Source organism: Chlorocebus sabaeus, chromosome 5 (assembly GCF_047675955.1).
Source record: "Chlorocebus sabaeus isolate Y175 chromosome 5, mChlSab1.0.hap1, whole genome shotgun sequence".
NCBI classification, from domain to species: Eukaryota; Metazoa; Chordata; class Mammalia; order Primates; family Cercopithecidae; genus Chlorocebus; species Chlorocebus sabaeus.
In genome coordinates this window covers 19,929,890-19,944,268 of record NC_132908.1, presented here as the reverse complement: position 1 = coordinate 19,944,268, position 14,379 = coordinate 19,929,890, and the positions used below count along the sequence as shown (strand labels likewise).

Sequence of the window (14,379 nt, the reverse complement as noted above, 5' to 3'; positions counted from 1 at the left end):
CCAAGGCCTAAGTTCACAGCAGCATTATCTGCAATAACAAAAAACGGGAAGCAACCTCATGTACATCAAAATGGGAAGACACATATTTGATATGTATCAAATGGAATACTATGCATTTAAAATGAGGAAGCGCTATATTTACTGACATAGAAAAATCTACATCACAAATTAAGTCAAAAAAGAAAGCCACTGGGCATGGTGGCTCCCAGCACTTTGGGAGGCCAAGGCAGGAGACTGGGAGATGAGCCTGGTCAAAATACTGAGACCCCCATCTCTACAAAAAAATTTGTTTTTTTTAAAATTAGCAGGCCGTGGCAGCATGCACCTGTAGTCCCAGCTACTTGAGAGGCTGAGGTGGGTGAATTGCTTGAGCCCAGGAGTTTGAGGCTGCAGTGACCTAGGATTGTGCCATTGTACTTTCTCTAGTCTGGGTGACAGGGCAAGACCCTGTCTCAAAAAAAAAAAAAAAACAAAAAAAAAGCAGTGGCAGGTATAGATAATATCTTGCTTTTGTTAATCTGATCAGTAAAATGTCTGTTAAAATGTTAAAACACCCGATAAACTGTTAACAATGGTTATCTCTGGAAGGTGGATTGAGGAGGAGGGAACTTTTTGTTTCCTACATTATTTTTGTGTTTTTCAAAAAAAATCTACAGATATATGTTATTGTAAAAAGAAAATCTGTGTCCTGGTTCAGGGTCATAATTTCTTTCTCCACAATAGCACTTAAGGCAGGAAAAAGTTATTGATAACCCTGAAGGCAGAAACTACGTGAAGTATTGAAGTGGTACATGTAAGGGTGGGACTGCGCCAAGTAAGTTCATTTTGCCGCTTACTACCTACCTTAGTAAAACATTTAGAAGATGAGGTAGTCAAAAGCCTTCTTAGATATGTGAGTTTTTAAAGAGCAATTTATTATGGAAAGGATTTTGATTCTTCAACTTCTTTGCATTTGTCATAGAGAACAAAGAAATGGAAAAGAATGAGAGTTTTCATATTTTTTATTTAAGAAAATACTTGAATTGCCTTGGACAATATTAAATATTTAAACAACATGAGAAAGAGTGCCAGAGGTCAGAACACAGTATTTACTTCACTGACTTGCCCTGACGGATAATGAATGAGGATTGATTTAACAGTGACCAAATACACTGGCCATATTTACTACAAGTGCCGTAAAATGGCCAATTGAGGACAACTGCGTCTAAAATGAGATGAAATCCTTGAGTCCATTCCTTTTAGCTGAAATGATTAAAACCATCTTGGCAGGACCAAGTCTTTGCAAAACATGTCAAATGGATGGATGGCTTCAAGACAGCAGAGAACCCACAAGCTTGACGAGGCCTCCAGAGAGTTCACTCAGGATCAACGGGGTGCTGGCATCGTCCTGGTCCTCTCTGTAGAGTATCAGTGTTACAGCCCTGTGAGTTCAGTAGTAAAGGATCTGGAGTCCATAGGGAAATCCGAAGGAACTGACATATTATATAGCCAAATACTTATCAATAAAGTGACCATCCTTATAAAGGCTGATTTAGGCAAGCCTCTGCCTTCAGAAAGAAGTTCACTGAAACAAACCTGGCAGATTGATGACTCTGTCTTTCAAATCTCCAGGAAACATGGTTTCATAATTTTCCTTTTGTCATGGAGCCCCAACTTTATTTTCATAATTCAGTGTATAAAGCACTGCGCCAGGTCTCTAGGGAGTACACAATGAGGAAGCCATATTCTTTGCATTCAAGAGTTTATACAGTTATACAAAAGCACTTAGTAATGACAATATCAGCAACTAACATTCGAATGCTTACTATGTGCTTGGAACTTTATCTCTTTTAAACCAACAATAGCCCCATTAGGTGGGTAATATTATTAGTCCCATTCTACAGATGAAAAAACCAAGGCTCACATAAGTTACATGATTTACTAAGGGTCACACAGTTGGAATGGTGGAATTGAGATTTAATCCAGGCAGTCTATTCCTGTTTAGCAATTTCTGCTACAGAAGCATAAGCAAGAGAGACACAAAACACAGAAGATTAGATATATTTCAAATATGGGAGAATCTTAAAACTGAGAGGAGGTGGTACAGACACAGCCGGGGCAGGGAGCAGGTTGTAGTGAATGTAGAATGGAGAACAGGCTGGTTCTCAGTAAGAAGGGAAGAGAAAGAGAGGTGGGAAATAAGACTGAACAGAGAGCTTCAAGACAGATCACAAAGGCTTGTCAAAGCTATGTAAAGGAGTTTGGATTTCATTCTGTAGACAGTGGGAATGACAGAAATGTGAACACAGAAATAATATGCTTTCTTTTGTGTTACGAGTATTTTGGCAGAATTGATTTGGATGGATCGGAGTGAATGGCTATCAGTTGAAGGAAGACTGGTTCAATGGCTACAGAATATGAATGTTGGTCTTAAGTTCAAGGCCCACATGTCAAAGACATTCTTTCCTATGTCGAGTGCTCTGCTGATACCTAGCTGAGTGACTTTGGAAAAGTCTGAGGCCTCGATTTCTTCACCTGGAAAGTGGAAATACTGGACATGCTCTTTGACATTTCATCCAGCTCTGAAATTTTATAGTCTTGTGAAAAATCTCTTCTTGAAATGTTATCTTGGGTGGTCTTAGATTGTGTGTGACTGGAACTGGGGCTGATTTGTAAAACCCTTGAATGTGCTTGAAAATACCAACCCACAGTGTTTTCTTCTCCTGGGAAAAGAACCAAAACTCTTAAAAATATACATTGTGCTTTCTATCTTGAATACCATTTATAAATAACTACCTTTATTTTTGTTGCTGGGTAACTGTGACCCAGAAGAGTTGACTTTGCATAAAAGGAACCCAGAGTCCTCTAGTCTTGGTGTTTTTCCTATAATCTTCTCATAGTGGCTAGAAGAGAGATGATAGACGAATAAGTCAAAATAAGGTATTTTTGAACCCATGTTATTGTTTTTAAAGCCACTGTGTTACCTTTTCCTAAGGTATTACCAAATAGAAAAAGTGTCCCCTCCACTATAGCAGCTCAGCATAAATCTACCATTACAATTTCCAGTTGACCTATTCAATAATGTTTATAGAAAATAACCCTCCAGGCCGGGCGCGGTGGCTCAAGCCTGTAATCCCAGCACTTTGGGAGGCCGAGACGGGTGGATCACGAGGTCAGGAGATCGAGACCATCCTGGCTAACACGGTGAAACCCCGTCTCTACTAAAAAATACAAAAAACTAGCCGGGCGAGGTGGCGGGCGCCTGTAGTCCCAGCTACTCGGGAGGCTGAGGCAGGAGAATGGCGTGAACCCGGGAGGCGGAGCTTGCAGTGAGCCGAGATCTGGCCACTGCACTCCAGCCTGGGCGACAGAGCAAGACTCCGTCTCAAAAAAAAAAAAGAAAATAACCCTCCAAAAACCTCTAACCTGTGTTACAAATCAGGAGAAGATTTAGATGGTGTGAAGATAGGGTAGGGTGACCAACTTATCCTAGTTTGCCTGGAACTTTCCCAGACAGAGTACTTCAAATCTCACCTCCAAGGAAACCCCTCAATCTTATAACCCAAGAACATCTAAATCTTAACATGTCTTAATCCTCCAATTCCCCACGAGGGTCCTCAAAGGGCCACATGAGGAAGAATCAGCAGCAAACTGTAAATATTTTATTATTATTCAGTTGGGCTAATCTTGACACCCCCAGAGAGAGCCATAGTTAAGCTGTGACATGGTCCCTGGGCCTCTGTATTTGCTCCTCCAGCCCATACTTTAAGATCTTAAAAGCTAAGATCTTTTGGCCTGGAATAAGTAGAAACAGAAGACTGCAGCAAAGATGGACTTGGGTCTATGTGCAAGGAAGAAAGAAGAGAAAGATGGCTGACTTGAAGGCTTTGGCTTGGTTTCTCTCTCCTAGCTCATGGAAGCATGATGCAGAAGGGAAAGTCACATGTATGTGTGGTCTTTTATTGTTAAGTGACTCTTATGGGTAATCGTGGCCTAATCCATGTCCTGAAATATTAATAGCATCTCTTCTCTAGCGGTGAGCAAAGAGTGGGAGTGGAAGAAGATAGGGAAGGACCGCCCTCACCCCCCAATGCCAACAACAAAACCAACCCAAGAGGCATGGAAGTGTCACTTATGAATATGTGAAACCTCTATAAGAAATAAATTTTTTAAATGAAGCTTATTTCAAAGTAATAGAAGCCTTTTTAGTTTTTTTAGTAGACAATTTATTTTGATAAACTTGCTCAATAACAAAAATACAAGTGAAGAAAATTATGTTCATTTTATACAGTTGTATTAACAATTTGTTTTGAAACTATTAATTGAAAAATGTTATAACCAATTAGAAAACAATTCTTAATAAAGTTTGGGATAATATACAGACCTTGATCACAAACTTCAAAATCTCTTGAGGTGATACAACTAAAAGTCCTGTGTAGGGAATCCTACCTACACGGGCCAGTTTTTTCCTTCATGTTTTTATCCTTCAAAAATTTTCTGAAAGACAGCTTACTGTTTTGAATTGTGAATGTAAATTTAATTTTTTAAAGATCAAGTGGGTTGATAAAACAGTTACTACAATCAGAGTAACTTGTGGCTAGTAGTCTTTTAATAAAGACAAAATAAATGCAACATGTTCTTCCCATGAAGCCCATGATGCAAAATAATAGCTAACAGCATATGAAAAGTTAGTTTCCAATACTGTATTTTTCAGGGCCTTTCCTCTAAATCAACAGATTGCTTGTCACCAGGACTATTATTTCACTTAATAGATTAAACAGTGAATTCACAGAACATCAAGTGGGGATATCAAAGCTTTAGGCAAAAGGGTAAAAACCAATAGTGTTTTGGTCAAATAGAACATTAAAAAGAAAAAAGAGCCATCCTTCAAAACAGAACAAATGAAACAGAAAATAGGTTTATAAGAGGTGGAAGAGTCAGAAAAATTACATACACACATTAACAACATAGAACATGGATTACCTTTGGAAAGAATCATACTGAAATGTTTGCTTTTAATAAATTGAAGATTTTTCATGTTTACAGATGTTTAGGCATGTTCAATAGGAGCTTCCAAAAATTTCAAACTAATTCAGTCTTGTGCAAATAAAACCTAAAAATAATTTTCAGCAGATTTTACAGTGATATTCTTAGGTATGAGAAGAACGCACACACTCTAAAAACAATGTAACAGACAAAAGTTTGACAAATGATTGCACCATAAAACAGTGTTTTATATACAGTTTATAAGATATGATTTCCTGCTATAAATTAATACTGTACTATATAGTACTTATTATAGTGACCTTTTTAAAAAGCAACTGCTGACAGTTGTCTATCTTTTCACTTATAGGATTTATAGAAATTTATATGAATGAGTCCATTTCAATGTCTGGTCTGCAAGAGTACAAAGACTTGACTTCACATACTACTTGACGGGATTGTTTAATCCTGGGTTAGAGTGCTGACTGGCTAGAGGGAGTTTTCCCCCATCAGCCCTGTATGCACTGGACCTCCAAGACAATGATAAAATTAAAGACAATTTAATGGTTTGGGTAATAGATAGAAATAAAACCTTAAATTTTGTAATCTTAAATGCAACACCACCATAAGTGAAAGAAGTAAACAGTGGGGAAATTCTTAGCAGCTGAGAAACTTTCTCTCCCCATGCTCATGATCCAGTTAAAAATATTTTGAGAAACTATTTACAATACAATTCATCTTTTGGAAGAGAAAAGCTCTTGGTCACGTCATAAATTAATTTGAACCATACTTTGCTAACACTTTATCTCAGTGGTATATAACGGTGACAACCAAAGCTTTCCTTCAGAGTGATCCATTTGACTGAGGACCAATCAAATCACAATAGCAACTGCAATCCCAAATGTCCATAGAACATGTCCAGTGGTATTCTTACGCTTGACTAGACATCATAATACTTGGGGAAAAACAGCCTCCCTCAGGATCTCCCGAAGGTTTCTTTTACTCTGAGAAGGAAAAGTATGACATTCTCCCAGAACATTTAAGAAATGAACCATTGTGGTCGTCGATCTCTTTCCCCAATTCCTGAGTGAGCTCAGACACTGGGGTTTTCTTTCACAATAAAATATTGCTGAATTAACAGTAAGATGGAAGACTGTCAAACAAGCCAGTGTGAAATACATCAAGCACCTCCATTTCATAGTTTGAATATCTGAGGAGGTAGCTCCCATCTTTGAAGTAATCATTCTGGAACTGGTAATCTAGCTCTTAAAAAACAGTGCATTCATTTCCGCTTGTGTGAAGCACGGGCCACATGGGACTCTACTGATAGGGACATTTGGGTCACCAGTTCACTATAAAGAGGAGAAACTTAGCTCCACTGCCATGAAACACTCTCCGGTACCACATTTCAAACAGATTATCTATAGCGTTCACCAGGAAAAACAAGCATTGATGCGAAGGCATGGAGATGTGGAGAAGAGAAATACTGTATTTTAAAACTGTGAGTTCAAGGGTTAGCTGTGATACTTCTTTTAGGGAAGAACTTAAAGCTGTGGGTTTAGTACAGCCCTTTAAAGTAAATGCAAAAATATTAGTTTTTAGCAAACAAAGGCATATAACATATAAAGAAAATATTGTATTGCTCAGGTTTTGGTAAAGACGTATTAATAATGCTTACAGATGAAAATAATGAAATTAGTGCTGTAAATAGCCAAAATAGCCAGATATTTACTAGTGAACTTCGTATTTATGTAAAGTTGTGTACCTGAACATATAAAATGCATTATTAATGTAACAGACTGAGCCAGTAGAAAAAGAATCTCTGTACAATAGACAACAGTTGCCAATAATTTAAATAGTGTCAGATTCCCCAAATTATAAGGTTTGACATGATCTTACCTTCTGCTATCATATACAAATAAATTAACCCTACAAAGAATTTTTAGCTTAACTTAAAATCGCACCTAGAAAGGTATGAGATTGTTTGTACCTATTACAAAAACCTGTTAAAATCAAGGGCTGCTACAAAGAATGAGGTAAACTGAAGACTCTCTCCACTACGCAGCCTTCAGATAAATGGCTTTTTTTTCTATTGGGTTCTAGGTTTGCACACCACAGTGTTTTGCTAGCAAAGCATTCAGAATTCTCTTCCAGGAACTGTTTGCATGTGTGTGTATATAAATTTACACACACATATACACACACACACATATATACACACTGTATACTGCATCAGCAAAATATATATATTATATATATTTATATAAATATAAGGAAGATTTCCCCCACCCACCCACCCAAACCATGTGTCTTAGTGTTTTTTTGTTTTTTGTTTTTTTGTTTTTTTTGTACACAGAGAAGAGGGAATTTCAGAATTTTTACATACATTTTAGCAAACAAGTTTTGATCTATTGGCTTCTTGGTGCAGTAATGCAACGGCAATCCATTCTGGTGCCAAAGGCTCATACTATTACAAGGAAGTTGTGAACACTAATTTCTTAGGAGGTGAGGCCAGCCCCACATGAACTTCTCTTGCATCCCTCTGGTCCACCATGATACATAAATACTTAAGACTGGTTTTTTCCTCTAATGAATCATTAGACATTAAAAACGGAACAATAGAGTCACAAAGGGCCACATGCTTTTCGGTATAAAGCATTCTCCTTCTCTAGGTTGCTATCACAGTGCAGACCTGACTGCCTGAATATGCTCAGGAGATTTAGTCAATATTGTCTGTATTTGGTTATGGAAAAGGCTCTCCTTTTTTTTTTTTTTTTTTTTTTTTTTAAATCCAAAGTGCATAGTGAGAACAAATCAAAGTTTTTTTTTTTTTTTTTCCTTCTCAGCATCAGTTTCATCTGAGCATCTTCCCATGAGAGGGCTGCTCAGATGCCTCGCCTTTGTCCTTCCACCCTCCAAAAATAAAAAAATAAAATAAAATAAAAAATAGTAAGAGTCAAGCCATTTAGACATTCATCAGCCTGGTAAACAAACTTTGCCAGCAAATAGAAGTCCTACTATTGTAAAGAAAATTGATAAGACAAAAAGTACATATGATGACCCAACTACTGTGTTGTTGGGTAATTTATAAGGTTGACCTCCGACTTCATTGATGTAAAATCCTATTGGAAATATTAGGGCAGCCATACAGAAAAGGATCACTGTAAAACAAACCAAAACACAACATTAGTAACACGGTTTGGTGATCTGAAAAAACAATGAAAATTTGGCACAAAGGAAGCTTATAAGAAGGGTTGGCCAAACCTGTTAAAACATGGGCCACTTGTTAAAAATTTGTATATATTACAGGTCACATAGTATCCCTGAAGCCTAACAATACAGTAAAAGCTAGGTTAGCCTTTTATGTAAGTTTTAGGACCATTCTGAATATCAGGATTAAGAAAGTCCTTCTCCAAACCTAACAAATCCTCACAAATATGATTCCTAGCCATTTACAATAGTAATTAAGGGCACTAGCTAGAGTCAGATAGGCGCTCAATTCCAGCTCCACTGCCTACTAGCGGTGTAATCTTAAGCCTCCGGTTCCCTTCTGAAAATGGGGGAAATACTAGAAGGCTAAATAAAATAATGTCTAGTCCCTGACACAGTGCCAGGTAATAGTAAGTGCTGAATGAGTGCTGCATACCATTATCACCATAGTTACTATTTTGACAATTCTCTGTTCCTCTCCGTGTTAGGCAGAAGGAATTGGAGAAAAGGTATATATAAATAAGCACCACTTATTTTACTCTGATTTAAAATCAGCTAGTAGAGGCCGGGCATGGTGGTTCATATCTGTAATCCCAGCACTTTGGGAGGCTGAGGCGGGTGGATCACCTGAGATCATGAGTTTGAGACCAGCCTGGCCAACATGGTGAAACTCCATCTCTACTAATAATACAAAAATTAGGCATAGAGGTGCAGGCCTGTAATCCCAGCTATTCAGGAGGCTGAGGCAGAAGAATCATTTGAACCTGGGTGGTAGAGGTTGCAGTGAGCCGAGATTGCGCCACTGCACTCTAGCCTGGGTGACAGAGTGAAACTCTGTCTCAATACAAAAATAAATAAATTAAAATAAAATAAAACCAGCTAGTAGAAAGAACCTCAGATCTCTGGGATGATTAGCAAATTATCAGAGTGGTTATCTCTTATCATGGATAATATTCCAAAAAACAAAGAAGATAGGTAACCTTCTTTGAGTTTTGCATGTAAACACAAAGGAGTATATTATTTGTTAAAATGTTTCAAAAAGGATATCAGAAAACCCAGTGTCCGTGTAAAAGTGATTCCACAGTCCAGTGTTTGAGCAAATGGCCTGCTCCCCGTGCTACCAAAGAAATGGTCTTCTTAGTGAACACAAACTATTTACAGATAGGCTAGCTTTTCAAAGAAAATATTTTTGCTTTTTGAAAGCGTATTGCTCAAATGTTCATTGTCCTTCAACTTTTTCTGGCAGAAATACTTCTTCAGTGTAATGTGAGGACAGATTACTAGTCACTGTACATGAAGAGTTGAAGCTTTCATTATTAACTGAATGAGTTTTCACCTCCAGGTGAAAACTATCCCCCAGAAATACTAACAGAGCCCTGGATAAACATTTCAGCTGACACTCGTCTCTACATTTTTGTGTGTGTTAACCAATCAACAAAACTTTCCGAGTTTAAAAAAAGTCAATTAGGAACGCTTTCCAGAAGGAATAACTCCAGCAATACAATGAAAAATAGTATTTGCTTAAGTAATACATCAGCTTAAGAAACAACAGCACTCTTACTTGCACCATTTAGGTAGATTATTTTATGTTATACAGACATATAACATATACAGACATACAGCTTATTTTGGGCAAATGACCACATCAAATAATATTGCATAAGCAAACTTGAATTTTTTTAGATGCCTACTATAGAACAAATGAAAAATTCAGGCATTACATTTTAAAGTTTTTAGCCTTTTTGTTGCATAGTCAGCAACAAATAACTATTAGTGCTGCCAATGTCCACTTATCAGTGTGGTCTGTCACCAAATTCTAATGGTTCTACGGCTTAATATAGTCTGGTGAGTAAAATTAAACCACAGTTTAGGTAACTATATGCAATCTAATTAAAAAAAAATAGGGCAAAATTATTGTAAAACAATTTTTTTCTTAATGTTGACTAATCTCAAGAAACGAGTAATTTAGAAAAGTACTTTAGGAATTTGCAGATGTTAAATTTGTTTATTGTGTTAACATGCCAACTTTGTTCCTATCATTTCCTATTTTCTACTATAAAAAAGATCTATCCTTTATAATGGAGTAATCATTTTGCAACTATAGCATTTAACAGTTTCAATAGTTAAATATTTTCCAAATTTGTTAGAAAAGGCTTAATTACATTTTAAGGGAACAACGAAGTCCTGTTTAACCTTAGTTTTAAACCAAAGGAAGCAGGCTCTCTATACTTCCTGCGAGCAGATTTAATGCAGGTGGATGAGTTTTTCTTTTAAGCTACTGTGAACTATTAAGTTACTTTAGATCTTAAAATATTATTAATGCTGATAATATCAACCTTTGAAGGCTGAGCTTTGGATCCTAAATAAGCTTGTAAAGACACAATTTTCATATCCTCCATGGCACAGATTTTTTGGTGGCGAGAGTCAGAAATCAGGTGCACTGTTAGATGAGGTTGGAAATTAGGGTGGCAAAGGAAAGAGCAAAGGCCAGATTTGAAGAACAGGATGACTCATCTTGGTTTCTCTTGCCCCCATAGGGAACCCCCATCATGTGGGGGCTCTTCTCTGAGACATATTTCTTCTCTGAGACATATTTCTCCACTGTGCACGGCCATCAGAAGATATCAACCTCATGTTATTACGAAAACTATAGCTTAACTGGAATAGAAATACATACAATAAAGTACATTTTTCAGGGGCGGAGTGGAAACACTAGGGGACACCCAATTCCTCTCAGAACTGCCACCCCAGCCACTGGTTCTGGTACCAAAAACAATGTATTTAAGGAAGCTAAAAGCAAGGCAGCTCTATGCTTGCTTAAATGAAATTAACTCAAAGATATATTAAGTTTAAAAACCAAGATACAGAATAGTAGAAAAAATTTTATATAAATATGTATGTATGAAACACACACATATAGATATGTTTCTATGCATTGAATACCTCTAGTAGGAAACCCCAGAAACTGGTAAAAATGGTTGCCTCCAGGAAAGGGGCTAATGCGATGGCTGGGTGACAGGGCCAAATATGATTTCACATGGTTACCCTTTCACAGATTTTGAATTATGCATCATATGCACATATTATTTCAAAAAGTTAAATTATTTAAAAAATAAAGGAAAAAATACATTGCATTTGGGGGCAACTATATATACTTAAATATTCTCTGTTTAAGGGGAATGGAAAACAAAGATAATCCTAGTTCTTTCCCTTCACTGGGTCATAAGAATTTATAGCTCATGAGAGCATTTAACATTTTGATTCACACTACCTTGCTAAATCATATTTTAGGTTTTTGGTATTCAAGGCATATGCATTCCCAAATTTCAACTAAATCCAGAAACTAAATCTTTCTTTGATATTATTTTACTTCTTGAAGAGTGATTTCTATCTGGATTAGCGAATCTGTGAGTAAAAGATAAAGAAGCAGATTCTCTTTAAATTTCTCATCAATATCCTTAACTTTAGCAGCACTGTTTCTATGATTGCTTCTGGACCCTCTCTCCAGAAAAGAATTGTCACAGGAGGTCTGTTTGACAGGGAAAAGGTCACCAACTTGTTTCACTCTGCTTAACAAGGATGGAGAACCTTTTTTATATCAAAGGCAACTTGATCTAAATTTAAAAATTAAGGGCAATATAGATAAACAGAGCCAGAAACATACACATTCAAGAGTATAAATTTCAGAGAATACAGGAAGAAACAGAGGCTCATGAAGGAATATCACTCTCCTGCAGCCTTTAAGGATAAACTGAGTTTTAACATTAATAGGGATACATGGGATTATCCCTTACCCCAATTATACACGTTCTAAACGAAAATATCAAGAGAAAGTCAGCTGTTATATTTATTTTTAAAAACATATGCAAACCTGAGATTATTTTAAGGCATTGAATTAAAAGTCTCATTTGCATAGGTACTGTTCTCCTGTTTCTTTAGAGCAGGATTTCTAAACAGTGGCTCTACTGCTACTTGGGACCAGATAATTCTTTGTTGTGGGGGGCTGTCCTATGCATTTGTAGGATGTTTAGCAGCCTCCCTGCCTCTACCCACCAGCATTCCCCTAGTTGTTACTATCAAAAATGTTTTCAGATATTGTTAAATATCCCCTGGGGTGCAAAACTGCTTTGGAGAGAAAGAAGCACAAAAGCAGAATTGCAAAAATGTCTTTTCTTTGAGCATTTTTGTTTCTTCTGTTTAACTTGAGGTAAGTCTCTGATGTGTTCTGAAATTAAACCAGTTTTGCAAAGTACAAGAGAATGTGTAATATATAAACTTATACCCTGGGGCAGAGCTAAATGGAGTAAGAAATGTTGATAAACAATTATTAAATAACAAAATGTGTTGATTTTTCAATGGTTACAACATACAGCAGAAACTCAAAATCAATATTAAAAAAATACTGCCACCTTCATCTAATTTATATTTTTATGTATTTGTTCTATATTTATCTTTATTTTGATAGATGATACCAGTAGCTTCAAGAAAAGGAAAAGACTCAGGCTACCGGTAACTCTGAGTCACAAACCTGGATTACTTATGTCACAATTTGAGCAAAAATAAAATTCATTAAAATAGCATTTCCCACAAAGCGATTAAAGTTGTGGATGTCCTGGTCTCGCAGAAAGAGTTTTGAAGAAATGATGGGACTGTGTAGAGTCTATCTCACGGCCATACAAGTGGTGCTCTTTGATGATTATGAAGTCCTTATTACTGATTCTTGATTATCTTCATAAAAATACCAGTGTGGGTGGGTGCCTTCTAGACAAATTTAGTAAGCACAGGTTACTTACTTCCAGTGAATGCTATCCATCGAGCATATTTTGTAGCTTCTCTTCGCCAGTGGGAAGCCACCAGCAAACCACAAGTGACAGTCAATGAAATGATTCCCAAGATGATAAAAAACAGTGTGGTGACCCACTCCGGGGGAAGCCGGGGAGGGATGCACGTCCGGTCTCGTCCATGGATTGTTTGACACTGTCGCACGAGGCCCACAGTGAGTGCTCCTGGGGAGATGCAAATGGTGGGAATACTTTAGTGGGTTTGGCCTGCCCAGGGAATATTCCTCACCACCACCCCTTTAGTTTTTAAATCCCATTTATCTTTTTGTGGGTCATCCAAGCACTTAAATCCCAAGTCCTACTCTTCAGTATTCTGCTGTAGTTCATAACGTAGTGATACTTAAACATACAAAGTGAACTTAAACAACAAATGACCTCAGAAAAGTCATAACAGGCAGTTCACTCAGGCACTCATTAAATAAATACTTTTCTGAGTAACTATGTCAAGTATTTTTCTAGGCTCCAGGGAAATAACAGCAGACAGGGTGAGGTTCCTGCCCTCACTGAGCCTGCATGCTGGCAGAAAGGACTGGCATTTTTTGATTCCTAGATCCAAGACTCATTGTATATTACTTCATTTTGGCTGAAAAGAAAATCACTTTTCAGGAAATTGAAGACAAACCTGAAATATGCCTAATTGTAATATAGAAATAAAATTAATAGATTAAATGTTAGAAGCAATATATTTATGAACGGTATAAGGTCTAAGAATATTACGATATAAGTAGTTTTCCATTAAACTCAAGAAAATGTTGGAAAGACTAGGAGGGCCCTCTGTCCCAAACTTGGTATATTCACCAATTTTTGTAGAGTTTACCAGTGTTCACACTGCCAAACGATGGCTGGCATGCTTCACAGAAAATCACAAAGGCAAATTACGAAGGTAATTCTTTTTTTTTTTTTTTTTTTTTTTTTTTTTGAGACGGAGTCTCGCTCTGTCGCCCAGGCTGGAGTGCAGTGGCCGGATCTCAGCTCACTGCAAGCTCCGCCTCCCGGGTTTACGCCATTCTCCTGCCTCAGCCTCCCGAGTAGCTGGGACTACAGGCGCCCGCCACCTCGCCCGGCTAGTTTTTTGTATTTTTTAGTAGAGACGGGGTTTCACCGTGTTAGCCAGGATGGTTTCGATCTCCTGACCTCGTGATCCGCCCGTCTCGGCCTCCCAAAGTGCTGGGATTACAGGCTTGAGCCACCGCGCCCGGCTACGAAGGTAATTCTTAAAGTGTCTCTCCCCATTTAAATAAAAGTGATTTTTATAAAACATCAAGCACTATTTTTCCATAAACATGTTCTCATGTCAAACCCAAGGACCCTCCTCCAATCAAATTTGGAGTAATTTATAAAAACTTAGATTAGAAAGGTGACAGAG

The 14,379-nt window shown here is 37.4% G+C and overlaps 1 protein-coding gene across 1 annotated transcript in view; it reads right to left on the bottom strand.

The window, feature by feature from the left end:
• Positions 1-7,756: 7,756 nt before the first annotated feature.
• The window catches only part of MOSMO (modulator of smoothened), a 74,521-nt gene continuing 67,898 nt past the window's right edge, over positions 7,757-14,379 (bottom strand). The window contains exons 2-3 of the mRNA XM_007987652.3: positions 12,966-13,178; positions 7,757-8,123 (exon numbers count right to left, since the gene is read on the bottom strand). Coding sequence (XP_007985843.1) covers positions 7,939-8,123; positions 12,966-13,178 — 398 coding nt within the window. The 3' untranslated portion in view covers positions 7,757-7,938. The remainder of the gene's footprint in view (positions 8,124-12,965; positions 13,179-14,379) is intronic.